General features: G+C 41.4%; 2 protein-coding genes across 34 annotated transcripts in view; one reads left to right on the top strand and one right to left on the bottom strand.

The window, feature by feature from the left end:
* Positions 1–1574, top strand: part of LOC126993895 (heme peroxidase 2-like) — a 71451-nt gene extending 69877 nt beyond the window's left edge. For 21 of the 24 annotated variants that reach the window (XM_050853044.1, XM_050853041.1, XM_050853042.1 and 18 more), the window contains 2 exons: positions 261–396; positions 1456–1571. In XM_050853044.1, the coding sequence (XP_050709001.1) occupies positions 261–396; positions 1456–1461 (142 nt within the window). In that variant the 3' untranslated portion in view covers positions 1462–1571. Of the gene's footprint in view, positions 1–260; positions 397–1455 lie in introns of all 24 variants that reach the window. The other 3 variants (XR_007748435.1, XR_007748430.1, XM_050853055.1) reach the window with 2 other exon arrangements.
* The window catches only part of LOC126993898 (uncharacterized), a 49458-nt gene continuing 31614 nt past the window's right edge, over positions 1320–19163 (bottom strand). For all 10 annotated transcript variants that reach the window (XM_050853060.1, XM_050853068.1, XM_050853067.1 and 7 more), the window contains one exon: positions 1320–1515. The gene's annotated coding sequence lies outside the window, so the exon portion shown is untranslated. The remainder of the gene's footprint in view (positions 1516–19163) is intronic.

Genomic DNA, 19163 nt, shown 5'->3' on the forward strand with positions numbered 1-19163 from the left:
TGGTAGTTTGACCCTTTCTCTGTACCAAGAACCTAAGAACACGCATATTTGACTAGGCTTTCATACGAGTTCAGGGCATTTCCAGGGGGAGTTTTATGACCCCAGTGGTAGTTTGACCCTTTCTCTGTACCAGGAACCCCAAAACACAGACATGAGAACCCAGTTAACCTCATTTTTGACCTCTGGAACTTGTCAACATGGGAGGCGGAAACTTCTCATCCCACCAACCAGACACTGTGATGATCCCATTGATGTTTCAGGAACCCTCGTGTGTCCCGGATCAACCCGGAGCTGTGGAAGGAGCGCGTGTCATGTGGGGTCGGCAAGACTGATATTGACATCGGGGCAGCCGAGCGCATATCACCCTGTGTCATGTGCACCTGTACCAAGGAAGGGGTGAGTGATGTGTGTGTTTTCCTTGCTAGAGGGGGGTGAGGAAGGGTGACAAGAGTGAAGGGGTGAGAGGTATGTGTTTGTCCTTGCTATAGGGGGGTGAGGAAGGGTGACAAGAGTGAAGGGGTGAGTGATGTGGGGGTGAGGAAGGGTGACAAGAGTGAAGGGGTGAGTGATGTGTGGGGTGAGGAAGGTGACAAGAGTGAAGGGTGAGAGAGATGTGTTTGTCCTTGCTATAGTTAGCCTGTTCTCACGCCAAGCATCTGCTAGTGAAGTCTTTCTCCTCGGGTGCACCTTCTGAAAGCCCCGGTCCATGTTCAGATGTTTCCATACAGTGCCACTATTCATATCAAAAGTTACCCTGTTCTCACGCCAAGCATCTTTCTTTCTCTTTAAACATGAAATTATTGTACCGTGTGGGGACCCAGCAGCCTCCTGGTACTGAAGGGAAGTGTGTAGTGTTCTGTATAGGTTACGTATATGCAGTTACGGGTATGTGGTACCTAACATTGGGACCTGTTTGGGTGAGCTACGAGTGCGGATCTTTGCTGTGTAGTCAACTGTAAGTCAGATTATACTGCTTACTGTACCAGGAATTACCTTCTGAATAAAGCCTCTATTCTTGAACTTAATGACGCCACAGTTTGCTTGTTTGAAAAGCTGTTATGACTGTTTCCCAAGGCCACAGAAGGCTAACCGGGTTTTCATGGGTGGTTTAACCGTTCATTGTGCAGAGGGAGTGCAAAACTATCACCAGATCAAAGCAACTAGATATATCACCTTACGGCTCAATAACATCTTGAAAACGAAAAAAAAAAGCTGTAACTTGCTTTAAAAGTAGCCTGAAAAATATACCTAAGTCAATTATATCTAAAAAAGTGTCCGGAGATTAGCTAAATGGGTTTGGGGCAAGATAAAGTCATAGGTGTGGCCCTTAAGTTTATTTATAAGACTTCATAGTACAGATACAGTTCACATCTTCCGTGACTGGCTTACAGCAGAGTCCACAGAGAAAAGTACAAGTCATCAGAGTTGACTAACACGACTTCTTTCCCTCGGCAGAATTGAATGGCTGAACGGACATCTCTGGTGTCTTGGTCTGCCTGCGGCACACTGCACACTCTGGAAGAAAGAACACCAAGATGTCAAGTTCCTGCAGAATCAGCCTCTTAGTGAAGAAATGCCTTATTTATTTAATAAATAATTGACAAAAAAATAATTTTGTATTTATTTTAGAAAACTATATGGCTCACTTTTTGCAATACTATGCAATAAGTATATCACATAATAAGTTATATATATATTATATATATATATATATATATATATATATATATATATATATATATATATATATATATATATATATATATATATATATATATATATATATATATATATATATATATATATATATATATATATATATATATATATATATATATATATATATATATATATATATATATCATATTTAGGGCATATTTATTGCTAACTTATTGCATGATATACTTATTGCATAGTATTGCAATATATATACAATTCCTTACACAGTGAGTGAGTGGAACATGATATATATTCACAGCGTGGTCTTAAACATAGCTATAGACAGTAGCAGGCACCAGTATGACGTTCCTGGGAGTGTATATGAACCCAATTCCTTACACAGTGAGTGAGTGAGTGAGCCATGACCAGGAACATGATATATATTCACAGGGTGGTCATAAACATAGCTATAGACAGTAGCAGGCACCAGTATGACCTTCCTGGGAGTGTATATGAAGCCAATTCCTTACAGAGTGAGTGAGTGAGTGAGCCATGACCAGGAACATGATATATATTCACAGCGTGGTCTTAAACATAGCTATAGACAGTAGCAGGCAAAAACAAACATCCCAATGTAAGTCCCCCTGCAGGTGGTCGTGGCCTGCTTGGGGTTTGATTCTCTTGCACCATCTGTACAAGCATCAGTAATAGCCTTGAAGGTGGGTATTCCAGTGCTTGGCTGGGTTTAGTGTTGCTGTGCTGAGAAGACTGAAAGTGAAGGCTGCAAGGCATAAACCAGCTCAATTAGTGTGTAGGTGGTGGAGCCAGTGACCCAGGAAGAGATGCACAACCTGCCCCTCATTCACAGCCTGTAGCATACATAACCTTCCCTGGGTACACCTATAGCCTGGATGGCACACCCAGCCAAAATGTACTGTTAGGTAAGTTGGCCCCAGTGTTGCCTTATTCTGTCCCTGAGTGGTCTGCCCTCCCTGTATAAAGCCTGGCAGGTCACTCAAATGGGTACAGGTGTTAGGGCACGCCTGCTAAACCCGAGTCAAGGACTTTCTTTTCTGGTTTTACAACTAAAATAATTTTCTCATGTCCCAGCATACAGTACTAATTGGGTGTTGCAATTATTACAGGCTTGAAGAAAAACGCCAATAAGACTAAGAGGAGAAGAAGAGGAGGAGGATGATGCAAGGGGTAGTTTTTCCCCACTCATAGGAAAGGTCTCTCTCTCTCTCTCTCTCTCTCTCTCTCTCTCTCTCTCTCTCTCTCTCTCTCTGCTCAAGTTAGTGGCAATGTAGACCCCACAAGACCAGCACAAAGTCATCATTATCCTTGACGGTGAAGGCCTCAGTCATCGTCAAATAGCACAGCCGACTGGTGTTTCCATCTCTAACGTATGAATGGGTCTGCAGACATGTGGCCACAGGCTCCACTAGTGACAGGCCTCAAAACCTCGCAGCAGATTTTTAACAGTGTAATCACGGCAGGGGTGCATACACTCATTATTAAATAAATACCTATCATCGTCATATATCGTATAGCTATCCACGCTGGTGCAGTATGTCCTTTACGTATTAATTTTGCCAGATATTATAATTCTGTATACTTTTACTGGCAATGAATAAGGATGAGGTCAACCCCAGCATTTAAACTGCCTGAGAATGGTCCATGTTATCAAAGATTTCTGCACCCAAGCACACACATACTTAACATGGCTTTGGTAGTTGTGGGCCTTTCCATGGCTAGTGTTTTGACCCTGGTGGGAGTCTTACAAGGCTCCTGTACCCATAACTCTAAAAAAAATACTCCTGAGAACACATTTTCCTTTTTTTGACATTTAGAAATAACTGGTGTGAGAGTCGGCAGCGTCTCAGAATAGCGATCAATGTCCTGAGTGGAATGGCTTACAGAATAACTGCATCCACAGCACAGTCCCCCCATGGTAATTGTCAATAATCTCTGTAGTGCATTGACGACCTTATGTCAGTGACTCTGTGGTAAGGTACAGTCTGTTTCAGTAGGATATTACAGGTGGTCAAGCCTCCTCTCTCTTTCTCTTGACCAGCTCTGTGGCAGCCAATCACCGCACATAACCCCTCACTCTGCTTCCACCTTGACCGACAGCGTTGTGACTGTGCAGTGTTCTCAGTTTTCTAACACTATCTGGAATACTGCAAGACCTACCTGTGTATGCTAAGTATCACTGCTAGCCTTGACCTATAACATGCATTCTGTAACACAAGACAAATGACTATTTTTTCTTGTAGATGTCACGTGGCGAATGAAGGTATTTTCTTTGTACGCTAAAAACAAGTTTGTATTTCTTTCTATCTACAGTCAAGTTAACAGTGTGCACATATATATGGCTGTCTTCTTGGTCTCATCATAATCCTTGACGTTTTAGGCATATGCGGCCAAACACACACATCTGGCAAGGCTTTTGAAGTGTTGTGGCCCACTACCGGGCTCTCAAGGAGATTTAAGACTGATTTGTACCTGCGACAACTGACTTAATGTTCTGGTACTTCAAGAGTATTTGAAGGAGCTCGTAGTTGGGGTGATGAAACGTTGTCGCTTTTTTATATTTAATTTAACCTATCTTAACACTATGAATAACAAGAATAATATAAAATACAAAATACACTTCAGTCAGACCCAGCGGGTCGTCAGGCCTCGCACACTGCCTGTTAAGGGACAAGTATCGTCCTACTTCAATACTAGTTGCAATTCTAACTATTTCTTATTACACATACACTGAATATATATACTCTTATAATCTAAACAATACCACTATACACAATGGACACTAGTGCGCTTTCCTTTACGGTACAACACTTCACTTTCTACTCACGACAGCGTAGATGAACACACGACACATATTGTGTCTAAAATTTAGAGGGACACATGAGCGTCGGTCAGAATTATTTCTAGTTCTGCCCCGAGTACTCCGAGGGAACCCCCTTATATGGGCGATTGCCTACGTCACTATACGTCATTACTACGTCATAACTATTGACAGGGTACAAAAGGCTCCTGAACTGAGGGTGCACTCCTGACCCTATGATATTGTCACATCCTCTATGGTTATAGTACATAAGAGTGAATATTCATGAGTAGTGTTATTCTACATGGCTTCCGTTTACATGATTCTCGTCCTTATAGCCTTTGGCGTGGTGCTGTCGTTGGGTGAAGTGGGCGGTTTCGGGAAGCCGGCAGAGCGCCAGCTGTATGGTGGCCTGAGACGCCCCTTTTGGCTCCCTGTGTGTTTCAATAATGATTTGTTCTTCCCACTGTCACCTCGCTGTGCTGTGTTCTTCAAATTGTTCTTAAAGTTGGATGTATTCTAACGTTCTATGTCGCTTTCGTCTTCCTTATTTATTTGTGATGTTTGTACTGGGTCAGGTGATGTTACTGCGTCTGTGTTTGTAGATGCAGCACCCTGCGGGGCACCACAGAAGGAGTTCTTCAGGGGAAGCTTTATCTGGCAGTTAATACTTCATGGTGATGTGAGGTGCACAGATACTGTTTTCCTGCACTCCCGAGCACTGGCAAGGCAGAAGCAAGCTTACTCCTCCAGTGCAATGATTGGCTGTTACTTGGCCAGGCAAGAGTATGAGGGGGTGTGCCTGCCACCGTACTTACCACCAGAATGACAGCATATTACGTATGGGAAAAAAACACCTATATGATGAGGAATTATCAGCACAACCAATTATTATATTATGGATACGTAAGTGATATCTTCCCAGCACAGCACAATGCTTTGAAGCGACAAGCCTCAGCAGTGCATATGTCCTAATACCGAGTCCCTGGCACCTTCACAAGAGCAGGAGTACACAAGGCTGACACACTGGGAGGAGTGTCTCAAAAGTGTTGGTCTGTGTATCTCAGAATGCATGGAGAAGTTTTTGGTGAGTGTACCCACGGGAGCTTCACCCTGCCTGCCATGTCTACCCGGTGTGGCGTTGAGTCTCGCCCCCTCATGTGGTTTGTCCCATCATGATCTGCGCATGGCGGAACCCAAATTTAACTATGACTGAGTAACTAAGTGTGAAGAAGCACCACCCAAAGAGTGATGCACAGCGGAAGAGGTCAAAACAATTGTATTGCCGCGGCGACTAAGCCTGATGGGCCAGCAGCCTCCCATAACTCCCTCTGCCAGGGGGGGGGGCACCTCTTTGGCCGACTGGTGAAGGAGTGGCTCTCTTCTCGCTGGTCGTGGGTTTGGTCCCCAGCACCGGCAAACCTTCCCTTGTCTGGATTAATTTCTCGTGTGTTTGGTTACACGCGGTGGTCACGTTGGAGTGGAGAAAAGAGTAAATTTCGGCATTTCAGAACATGAATAGGAGGAATTGTTGACATCCTAGTTATATACATACATACAGTGATGGGATTCAGCCGGTTCGCAAGAACCTGTTCTTGGAATTTCTTTAATCCTGAGAAGCGGTTGTTACTGTCAGCTTAAATCAGGGGTTCTCAATTTTTCCCCCATGAACACCTTTTACTTATAACTTATTTTGGTAAACCCCTCACAGATCTGTTGCTGGCTTTTGAGAGTCAAAAACACGACTAAAACCAGACTGGATGTCGGGTGGAGCCGAACACGGGTTCAAGACCAATGTGGCATCACCGATTCCAACGAGAGCGCCGTTACAAAGGCTACACCGACAGCAACCGCTGCCAGCTGGTTTTGTTTACTTCACGGCAACCAGCTGTCACACCTGTGTCTTCCTGAAGAAGACAGGCCAGCTGTCACGCCTGTGATAACCTCACAGGACCTCCCCAGGGCTCATAATGATCTTCAGACCACTGTAGCTGGTTGGATTTTATTTTATTTTATTTTATTTTTTTGAGGCTGAAACCATTATTTTCTGTAGTCACGCATCACGGCGTAAGGAATGGTGATCTTAAATATGTCAAGATCACTTTGATAACCGTTTGAATCTATAAATATATAGGCATAGGGCTGAGACACAAAATAAGCCCAATAGACTATTGATGCATTCTGATCAATCGTATATTGACAACATTGTCGTGCTGATGGAAAATAGAACAAAGTGGAAGAGGCAAGGCTGAAAGATCATGACTAAAAGACTTAAGCTGAAGCATTTTCCTTAATATTTTCCTTTTCCAGAAGGCAACATGTTAGGTAAATGCAGAATTCAAACACATTTCTACTATAAACTGATATATTACCAAGTAAAGGTTGCTTAATAAGATGCACAAAAATATTTAAAAAAATAAGCATTACTAATAAACTAATTAAAAGAGTTTTGAAGCACAGAAAATAAATATTTTATAATTGCAAACAGTGGCTATAAAAATGTTAGCACAACATTATCACAACTGGTTATAGTCTAATGCAGTGGTTTCCAACTGTGGGGCGCGCCCCTAAGGGGGCACGAAGGGCTGCCAGGGGGCGCAAGCACTTCATAAAGTAGAAAATTACTTAGTTACTAAGTAATTTTTCTAAATACAATTATAAATTATTTCAAATGCTACTAAGTAACTAGGAATTAAACAACTATAAAAGATAAAGAGAGAAACGTGCTGTAAATATAAATATTGTAATCATGCAATGATTACCAGAAACAGTGCTTCGTTCGTATGGTTCCCGTTCGGTTCACGTCTCAGACGCGTCAGTACTCCAGCTTTGGGACTCGGCCGTGTGGCCACGCCCGGCACTCCGCCCGCCGCCACAGTAGTATGAGGGTGCGGTAGTAAGACGGTAGCTCTGTGACCGTTCTGGACGTAACAAGTGCCTCGTAAATAACTGTTAATTGCAAAATTACAAAGCCAAGGAACAGTTTTGAGCGTGTGCGTTTATTTCACTAAAATTTTGAAATATGGAAAAGTATTTGATCACTAAAGGCAAAAGGAAAGAAACTGAAAGTGAACCTCACTCCAGTAAATGTAATGAAAGTAGCAAGCATATGAAAACCAGAAAGTATGACGACAGCTATCTCTCTCTTGGATTTACATCTACGGTTGTTAGTGGAACGGAGAGACCTCAGTGTGTGTTGTGTTTAAATATTTTGGCCATGGACAGCATGAAACCAAGCAAATTGAAGCGCCACCTTGAAACACAGCACCCTGAACATGTTGGTAAATCTCTGGAATTTTTTAAAAGGAGACTTGATGAATATAATAAACAGAGGCGGGCTTTCACGAAGACATCTACCATAGCTGCAAGTGCTTTGCTTGCTTCTTATAAAGTTTCCTACAGAATTGCAAGATGCAAAAAAGCTCACAACATAGCAGAAACCTTGGTATTACCCGCTGCTATTGACATGGTGGAAATAATGCTCGGTGAACAAAGTGCCAACAAGTTACGCAGCATTCCTCTTGCAGATAATACAGTTGGCAGAAGAATTTCAGACATTAGTGATGATTTATGTCATCAGTTGACAGATGCACTTAAATATTCGCATTTTGGGTTGCAAGTAGATGAGGCTACTGATGTAGTGAAAGATGCTCATTTAATAACTTATGTGCGCTATATATCTGCCAATGAAATTAAGGAAGATCTGTTGTTTTGTAAACCTATTGTTGGTAGAGCCACAGCTGTAGAAGTGTTCAACATGATTGACAATTTTTTCAATGAACATGGAATAAGCTGGGAAAATTGTGTTGGACTGTGCACTGACGGAGCCCAGTCAATGGCAGGACGACATGCTGGACTGCAAGCTTTGGTGAGAGAAAAGGCTCCACACGCTTCATGGACACACTGCATGCTTCATAGACAGGCACTTGCATCAGGCAGTATGAATGAAGAATTGGGTAATTTGCTCAAAGATGTTGTCAGGGTTGTAAATTACATAAAGAACAGTCCATTGAAAGGAAGACTGTTTGCACAGTTATGTAAAGATTTTGGTGCTGAACACACTGCTCTACTGTATTACTGTGAATCACGCTGGCTATCCTGGAAAAGTACTCCAGAGAGTGTATGAACTTAGAAATGAAATTGCTACATTCCTTTGTGAAAATAAAAACAAAGATGGAGACTTGTTCACAGATGATTATTTCATAAAAAAAACTTGCTTACATGGTTGATATCTTTGAGAAACTTAACCAACTGAATCAGTCTATGCAGGGGCCCCATGTGAATATTTTCACACAGAGTGACAAAATATGTGCATTTATGAAGAAAATTGAGTTATGGAAAAGGAATGTAGAAAATCACAGTTTTGATATGTTTCCAAACTTGCAAGAGTTTCTCAAACATACTAGCGTACTAGGTGGAAATGAATTGTTTGCTGAGCACTTGAACACTCTCCTGGGGAAGTGCTCATTTTACTTCAAAGATGTAGACACAAGTGATTACGAATGGATAAGGAACCCATTTGGTGATAACTCTACAAGCACACTGTCTACAGCTGACCAGGAGCAACTTATTGATTTGTCATGTGACGGTTCACTGAAACTTGTGTTTGATGCAGGACCTTTGGAAAAATTTTGGTTGCAAGTTAAAGATGAGTACCCTTCCTTGTCAACTAAGGCCATTGACATTTTATTACGTTTTGCGACATCATACTTGTGTGAATCAGGATTTAGTTCAGTTGCTGTTCTCAAAACAAAATACCGTTCTCGCTTAGTAATAGAAAAGGAATTACGGGTCTCAATTTCATCACATTCTCCAAGATTTGAGAAACTCTGCTCAGAGAAGCAAGCGCAACCATCACACTAGTAAAGGTAAGCCTATACATTCAGTCATACATATGAGTACATAATTATGTATTGTATCATTTTTTATCTCTGACTTGTGCCGACTATGACAGTAAATAGCAATATTTAAACCAGAGTGGAGGGGGGGGCGCAGGGAACTTGTTATTTAATGAAGGGGGGCGAGAATTCGAAAAGGTTGGAAACCACTGGTCTAATGGATAATAACATTTGCAACAACCCAAACATTTTAATAGTCACTAAGCATATACTGTCCGCTCAGCATTAATTAAGCTTTAACCATTAGGAATTTGGACTTTTTTTTTAAAGTTGGAAAAATAACTAAAATCAATAATTTCACTTGCTAGACTGTAGCAACCCAAAGATCAATCTTTGCACTATGTCGGGCCAACCAGCATCATGGTTTGCTTCTAGCGACTGTGATAGAACCCATTGTTAGCCAGTCCAGGAGTGAGAGAACCTGTTCTTAAAAAATTGAGTCCCACCACTGCATACATACATACATACATCACTCTTTAATAAAACTATAAATAACAAAGTAAACAAAGCCAGGACAAACCAAATCAGGGGGATGAGGCTTAACGCCACACAGCTACATGGCCTGCGGCTGTGCCTTCACCAACATCCAGGGTAAACTAACTAAGGGAGTTGTCTACACACAGTAACAGTGCTGTGTCCACCATTACTACATGGCCTAAGACTGTACCTTTGGCCACACAGAGGGGAACACAATGAACCCTGGTGGTAGTTTAACCCTTCCTCTGCACCTTGAAGAGAAACACGCATTTAATAAGGCTTTCATAGAGGCTTTGTTTGGCGGAAACTAACTGGACCCCATTTGACTTTGCTGAGGGGGAGTCTGGGTTAGTTTCCTGGTTTAATTATGGGGCTGCTGGGTTTGCTTTCATTTTTACAGCTGAATATGCAAGAATTCTATTGATAAGGGTGTTAAGTGTGATTTTTTTTGTAGGTACACAGAAGACCATTTAGGGTAATATTTTATTTTAAGAGGGTGATAGTACTTTTGGGTTTGTGTGAGTACGGGGGACATTGTCTCGCTTACGATGTCATAAACTTGCCTTCAAAAACTTATCTATCAATTATTTATTTTTTGATAGATTCAAAATATTTTGTTTTTGTTTTGTATAAATTTAAAGAAATAGAAGGGTTTAAATGAAGTAAAATTGATCAGAAAATAGTTTAAAAAGATATTAATCTTGGGAATTTGAGATAAAGGGTCTCATTTTTTCCTGAAGTTTTTATAAATCTCTCCATTATTGGTTTACAATGTTTGGGCGAAGTTTAAACTTCAAAAACTTATTTTGGTGGTTTATGCGTTAAACTGCCGTGTGTAAAAGAAGTCAATTTAACGCTAGGTGTAGACGAGAAATAATTAGCAAGGAATATACACGGAGTTTAATCAACCACTTAGGAAAAAGTTAGAAGCTTCTGGCATCATATTCCTCTTGGCAATAACTTAATTTAACAGTGATTCACCTCTTTTGGGTTTGACTAGAGTCTAAAATTTAGGTCCAAACTATAAAACGCAATTATTGGCTTTCTAATTGGTAAAACCAGCTCAAAAAACTCTTTATGAATGCAACTCACACGTCATGGCATTGCTCTTTATTAAGATCATTCTAAGGCTCTCTGCGGTCACTCATAATAAGAGCAAGTAAGAGAATAAACAGAAAGATTGGACCGCTAAAGAATCAAGAAAAAATGTTAGTCAGATTTAAAGTTTGAAGCGATAGGTAAAGTAATCTATACATCAAAAATTAAGAAAATTCCGGCAATTATAAAGAATCACAAAGAGAAGGGTAAACCCTTTGGGCTCAAATACACATTCATACAGGAGGTTTTCTCCATCTACAATTGTTTTTTAGGAAGTAAAGTTGCTGAAGTTATAACTATGTAGGGATGATAAAGTATAATTGAAATTATCAACATTGTAAAAATCTTTTTTTCAAAAAATTAAACTTTCTGATTGGAAGTCAGATATACCTGTTATATTAAAAAAAATTATCCTCCTCATCAATAAATGAAAATGTATAAAAATAATCAAAGAACATGAACAAAATGAAGCATCAGCTTCAAATGGTGTGCAGAGCATTTATAAAGCCACATAAAGCAGACTACTAGTAAGGAAGAGGTTCCAATAATGACATGCAGGCCAGTCACAACCAAGAATGTGGAGCCAAATACTGAATAGTAAGGAAGCTTCAATATATTCTTCAAGTACTATTGTGAAATAAATCCCTAGAATAATAGCTGGGCCGAGTCTTGGGATGGCTTGGGAGCTTCTCGTGGTGGGCTCATGTTACTGAAGAAGGCTTGTAGTATTTAAGAGGGGAGTTTGAAAAGGATTAAAAGGTTGGATGCCAAGAGGGGGTCAATGTATACCAATTTCTTCTGTGGGGGACATCAGTCTTCTATGGAAAAAGGCTCAAAAGTAAGATAAGAAAACTTCTGACACAATAAATAAGATTATACCTCAACGGAGACCTTTGGTACAAGATCCTTGATAAGTGCCTTCAGTATCTGGCCATTAGTAAAGTGGCAACAACAAATTATACCTCAACAGAGACCTTTGGTACAAGATCCTTGATGAGTGCCTTCAATATCTGGCCATTAGTAAAGTGGCAACAACAAATTATACCTCAACAGAGACCTTTGGTACAAGATCCTTGATGAGTGCCTTCAATATCTGGCCATTAGTAAAGTGGCAACAACAAATTATACCTCAACGGAGACCTTTGGTACAAGATCCTTGATGAGTGCCTTCAATATCTGGCCATTAGTAAAGTGGCAACAACAAATTATACCTCAACGGAGACCTTTGGTACAAGATCCTTGATGAGTGCCTTCAATATCTGGCCATTAGTAAAGTGGCAACAACAAATCTCATGATAAGGAGATTTATATTATGCTGGTGAAATCATGTCACTAAGCCGGTGGCATAACAGAGCCGGTAAGCAGAGGTGGGCAAGTGCGGTACTTAGTGCGGCAGTACCACAAAAAAAGTACTGCACAACAGCACTACCGCAAAATTTATAAAAATAATGCACTACCGCAGACCATACTAAAAAATCCTGCAGTACTTTGAAAACTATCAAAGACGGCATTTACCACGCGGCGGCATGCTGCTGCTGCTGCTGCTGCTCACAGAAAACTTTTTTTTTGCAGTGAATCGGACTCAATCAGTCATCAGAATCAGTGATTCAATCATTCTGACTTTTCAATTATTGTTCAAAATTAAATACTAAATAGACAGACTAAACTACCTCGCTGCCAGTCTTCCTTAACTCGCGCGGTGCCGGACATTTCAACCCTGGACCCGTCCGTGGTGCCGGCAGATGTTTCATTCTTTATTTTAAGCATGTTTCCTTTGTTTGGATAGCCAGGGTAGCCACTCAAGTATTTTTTTATTTTGACTACCACTACCGCAGTACCGCACACTGCGTACCACACTGGGAAAGAAAAAAATGGGACCGCACCACTCCGGAAAAAGTACCGTACTACCACAGCCGCACTGCTGATTTTTCAGTACCGCGCCCACCTCTGCCAGTAAGCAGTCATGGCTACTAGGTGATGGGGCTGAAAACCATGGAATGATGGCACCAGTTAATTTCTCTAGTATAAAGAGTTCTTAAAACTGCAAATACATAGGACTGAATAATAGCAACGGCAGAGTCTAAAATTATAAGGAGTATTTGAGCACATAAAAGGATTAAATAGAGAGAGATGTTCCAGTACTTCCTAACAAAGTTAGAAGTAGGTGACCACCGGACGAGTTACTGCTAAAGTACGAATTACTGTGTTTGTAATGGTTTCACAATAAAAGGCATCAAGGCAAAGCTTGGGGAACTAAATGGCCAAATACATGTTTGGTGTGTTTGAGCCATCCCAACGTTATGACTCACAGTGGAGGAGATATTGGTGTGTCATTATGTGCCCAGATCTACTAAACACATGTTTGGTGTGTTTGAGCCATCCCAACGTTATGACTCACAGTGGAGGAGATAGTGGTGTGTCATTATGTGCCCAGATCTACTAAACACATGTTTGGTGTGTTTGAGCCATCCCAACGTTATGACTCACAGTGGAGGAGATAGTGGTGTGTCATTATGTGCCCAGATCTACTAAACACATGTTTGGTGTGTTTGAGCCATCCCAACGTTATGACTCACAGTGGAGGAGATAGTGGTGTGTCATTATGTGCCCAGATCTACTAAACACATACAGGAGAAAAGTCCTTAAAATTATTAAAGACAATTAGTCTGAACAAGGCAACAAATAACACAGAGGAGCCATTATGGGAAGGCTGTAAAGGAGCTTTCAATTCTTTATGAAGAGTTCAAATCATTTTCTCCCAGACAAGGATCAGCGAGAAGCTCAGTGAGGCAGCAACACCGTCAAGATAGTGGAAATTCACTTTACTGACAAGTTGAAGATTCTTGGAGAAGGTTCAAAGATGGAGAATATTAATTATAATTTTCAAGATTGAGAAATTGAAGTTTTTCTGTTGTGGGGCAAAAGCTAATTTTAGAAAAAGGTTTCATATTAAATATAAAGACTAGGAGGAATCTTAGGAGAAAAGAAAGTTGTGGCATAATTAAGGAATTCATAAAGAATGAATAGGATCACCTCAATAATTAAGCTAAGGTTTAGGGGGGAGGTTTCAATTGATAAAGAAATTTAGTTTAAGAATGAGTTAATACAAGTTCTTTCAATAACAATAGATCTGTGATTCGCTCCACAAATTTCTGAACACTGCCTGTAGAATAGTCCAGGCCGGTTAAAATCTTGATTGATTAAGTCGGCCTGGAATTGCATCTGCTTCAATACCTAGAGATGGGACGGTTCAGGAATGAGTGACTTTGGCTGCAGTAATTAGGACCAAAATTTGGGAAAGTTTTGGAAAGTTTTGTTTAGTGGGCAGCGCAACATCTATGGTCATATGCCGGAGAGAGACAGGAGGGGAAGGAATTATAGGAGAAGGGAACAGATCCCAGGAGACGGGACACAACCCCCGATTAATACCTGGTACACTGCTGGGTGGACAGGGCGTAGGGTATCGGAAAAGCAGGCCATATTTTTCCTCTGAGCCGGGTTATCAAACCCAGGCTCTCTCGGTTGTGAGCCGAGTGTGCTAGCCACTGCACCACGAAGCCCCCGCCCGAATTTGGGTATTTATTGGGAGTACAGTCCGGTTATCTACATCTAACAGACAAAATCCTGAGGCTTCTAATTCGTTAAACGGAACTATGTATCAATCAAACTCTACCTGTAAAGACTCTGAGTATTCATATCTTCATTGATGTCCAACTGTCTTAAGAGTTATTGAAGTGTTATTGAATTCTTGGAGTAGATATCGGATGGAAGGAAGAACAATACAAATCAGAATGAAATAGGGTAGAGATGTTCTAATTACTACTTCAATAGCTGGATTTTCTAGTATAATGTAGCAGTTAATATTACAAAATACAGTTGTTGTTATGTAGCCTACAAATGTTACCATTACTAGTACAATTACTAATATAATATGGTCATGAAAGAAAGTTAATTGTTCTATGAAAGGAGAAGCTCTGTCTTGGAAGTTTAATTAAGTATGCTGCTCACGTTGCCATAAGTTGGTTCTAAAGAAGAGTTTTTCCTTATAGGAGCTTAGCCCGGAAGCAGCGACGGGCCAAATTTGTGGCTTTACCGTGTAGCAGTGACGGGCCAAATTTGTGGCTTTACCGTGTAGCAGTGACGGGCCAAATTTGTGGCTTTACCGTGTAGCAGTGACGGGCCAAATTTGTGGCTTTACCGTGTAGCAGCGACGGGCCAAATTTGTGCCATGATATAACCCCCCAAAATAGATGATACATAATCTGATCACAAATGCTTTGATATATACGTATTATGAAATGATTTGTGTGAGGGGCGATTTTTTCTCATTTTTCTCACTTAGAGGGACCATTACGAAACATGATCCCCGCAGCTACCACCACCGGGTTAAATGTCTATCTGCCATTTTACAAGTTAGTACTAAGGGTAATTTCTATGATCTGCTGGGGGGTAAGCATGCTCTCATTCAATTGAAGAGGGTAAGAAAGGAGAAAAACAACGGGGCGGTTAAGACACAAAAGCTTCTCAAACAATTAGTAATAGGAATCCTAATGTGGCTACAAAAGAAATTATTGAGCCTAGGGATGACACCATGTTTCAAGTTGCGTATGCGTCTGGGTAATCTACGGCATATAACAAAGAAACACTCCAGCATGCAAGATGTGCTCCCACATGAGTGTCTGCGAGGGAGCCAATCAAGCACTGAACACAATCCATATCACGATACATGGTCCTGCCCTTGTGTTTCGGCCTGGATGTGGAGGCAGCCAACATTCTTTACAACAGTTTGTAATGAAATCAGGTTCATGTGTGGGGGGGCTCCACTCACACAGCTCTTCTGGACAGAGTGGAGGCTAAGGCTCTTCGTCTCATCAGCTCTCCTCCTCATACTGATAGTCTTCTACCTCTTAAATTCCGCCACAATGTTGCCTCTCTTTCTATCTTCTATCGATATTTCCACGCTGACTGCTCTTCTGAACTTGCTAACTGCATGCCTCCCCCCCTCCCGCGGCCCCGCTGCACTCGACTTTCTACTCATGCTCATCCCTATACTGTCCAAACCCCTTATGCAAGAGTTAACCAGCATCTTCACTCTTTCATCCCTCACGCTGGTAAACTCTGGAACAATCTTCCTTCATCTGTATTTCCTCCTGCCTACGACTTGAACTCTTTCAAGAGGAGGGTATCAGGACACCTCTCCTCCCGAAACTGACCTATCTTTCGGCCACCTCTTTGGATTCTTTTTAGAAGCAGCAAGTAGCGGGCTTTTTTTATTAATGTTTACTTTTTTTGTGCCCTTGAACTGTCTCCTTTGCTGTAAAAAAAAAAAAAAAAAAGTTAGTTTTTCAGACATTTTGGGACTAGGCTGCTAGGCCTTATATATATATATATATATATATATATATATATATATATATATATATATATATATATATATATATATATATATATATATATATATATATATATATATATATATATATATATATATATATATATATAAAACAAAAAGCTATGAACATACAATAATGCTATTTATCCTTATAATATGGCACTAGCCATTCCACACCCTAACTGCTTTAATGGAGGAAACAGAATCTTCCAGACAGTTGCATCACAGCCTATTGAATGATCAGTGAGGGTTAATTATTGTATATTATGTCATGTGTTGGTTGTTGGGTTTGTAACTCCATTCCATTCCATTGAGATTAGAGATGCTTGATCGAGTTGGCAGTCGGCCTCCATACCTGGGAGTAAAGCACTTCTTTGAGACGCTGTTTTGCTGGACCCTGACTGGTGGCAGCAGGAAGCTACGTAATGACGGACTCTGCGCCCACACTCCGCCCGCAAGAGGTGCCCCTGACGCTAACCTTCGGCGACGACATCCCCGGCAGCATTCCGGGCGTTTCACTACACCAGGGATGCCAACGTCTTGCGAGGGGTGAAAGTGTGGGATAAGCCAGACTACCGGGCTGTCACTACGTCAGCTGCGGGACAGACGGCTGCATACGTAGAGCAACGAGTGCAGCTGAACGCAGAATGGGGCCAACACACTGGACTGCTCTGTCATCGACCGCTGACGCTATCGAAATCAGGATCCTGCACTTCGAGGAACAACAATTTGGAGAGGGGCCGAGCGACTTCATGACACGGCTACAACAGTTAGGCTGGATGGCATTCAAGACAGAGAAGCGAGGCTGCACATAATCAAAGAGAAGTGGATGGAAAATGACGAGACTGCAAAGAGTTACACGGCTGTAATGAAGAAAGCCGAGTCGGCTTTGTCCGCAAAGACTGCAACTTCAGCTACAGGCCAATCAGGAGACTCAGTGGGAGGTGGAATCCCTGCGCATACTATGGCCAGACAGCCATCGCTCGGTAATGGACATATGCGAGCTACTGAGGCCGGTGGCAGCAACTCGTCAATTGAACCGACCCACTCCCGGCTCTAGAGTGTCGCCTTCTCCTCCAGCCAGCCGAGGAGCAACCACACATCAGTTATAACAGGGCCGTGGTTGCTACTACTCTTCCATAGAAGAGGCTATGTGAGAACCCTTCCTGGAAACCACCGGGCAGGATTTTTAATGACTCCTGCTATGCACGGCGGGCAGCGACACAGGGATCCTGGATTGCAAAATACATCACTAGTAACCCAAAATTAGAAAAATATCTACTAAATCTGGGAAAAAAATTAGATGAAATCATTTTTCAACTGATTTCAATAGCCAAGGGGATCAACATTTACTAAAAAAAAGATAGGGCATGTAGAGGTTGGGGAATTTTCTACAGGGTCAAAGGTCAACGACCTTTCGTTAAAAGGTCCAAATCTCTATCTCGCAAATGAAACGTCATAAATGGCTGATCTTGGTAGTGTCAAAATGAACAGAATGGTGTCAAGGAAAGATCTGAAATGTAACCACTTACAAAAAAACAATATATTACCTCTGAAATTGAGGTCAAAATATTCAACACGCCAGCATTTGTTAAGAAGTTATCTTATCTCAGGAGAATATAATATTTCATGCAAAAAATAGTGACCCTGTTTGAGTTCCCATGGCTGCTTAAAAAAAAAGTGAATAAGTGGTTTGGAAGAGATCAAAGGTCATTGAGCTTTCTATGTTTAATAAAGCAAAACCCAAACGCACAAGTCTTGATCAGTAAAGATGAGGAACACATGTTGTAAATAAGGTGTTTCAATGTATGATAGTTCATTCTGAGATGAGGTCTCAAGGGTAACAGTCTGCATAAAGTTGCCGATCCTTGGCCGAACAATTTGTATCTGTTTGAGGTTGTGCACAAGCTGGATTGCTAGGTGATGACAGATGAGAGATGAGGAGGATGAAGGAAACTTCAAAGCTTACATTGAAGGGCTAGGAGAGTCTTGTTAATACAAATAGATGACTCTTCTTTATTGGAAGCATTGAATTTGGCAGGATGCTCTTGGCCTGGACATGGAAAACAGGATGGGGGATGGTTACTTCACCAGTGAAATGGAGGAAGCATCAAAGCCACAGCTGATAGCTATGTTCAGGGAAGGTTCATTGATGGTGCAGTACTAGTGTGTGATGGAAGGATCCAAAGATCATGAACACATGCGTACAATGGCAGGCAGAACAATATCTCATAATTTGGGAGTCCCACCAGAACTGACTGTGTGATAGGGAACAATTTCTTGCCAATGAGGAGAACAAAGAAGCATTTATCAAGACACAGCTGACACTGCACGAGATGACACACTGGTCGTCAAGACAGCTACTGGACTTGTCAAAAGTGTGAGCACTCCTGAAGCTGTTGTTGTTGCCCAAGATTATTAATACTTCTCGTGTACCACCGACCCGTCTACTGCACAAATCTGTTCCCACTCATGGATGGCCTGTATGATATATCGTCAGTAGGAATTAGTGACCAAACTGATCTTTTGTTCAAGTATGCATGGTCAGGCAATGACACTGTATCCATGGACACACAAAGGAGACAATCTACAAATGAGATTTTCCAAGACATGTCACCAACACATACACGAACACTGATTCCTCCCACGATGAGCTAAAACATGCAGGTGTCAAAGCAATGCAGGTGTGGCATGTGGAGATACTCCTTCAGAGAAAGCTCCTTTCCTCAAATTTCAGAAGCAAGCTGCAAGATTGATCCTGATAGGCTTCACCCTAATGCAGCAACCCTGCAGCACGCCCTGA

This window comes from Eriocheir sinensis, unplaced genomic scaffold, assembly GCF_024679095.1.
Source record: "Eriocheir sinensis breed Jianghai 21 unplaced genomic scaffold, ASM2467909v1 Scaffold698, whole genome shotgun sequence".
In the NCBI taxonomy this organism is placed as follows: Eukaryota; Metazoa; Arthropoda; class Malacostraca; order Decapoda; family Varunidae; genus Eriocheir; species Eriocheir sinensis.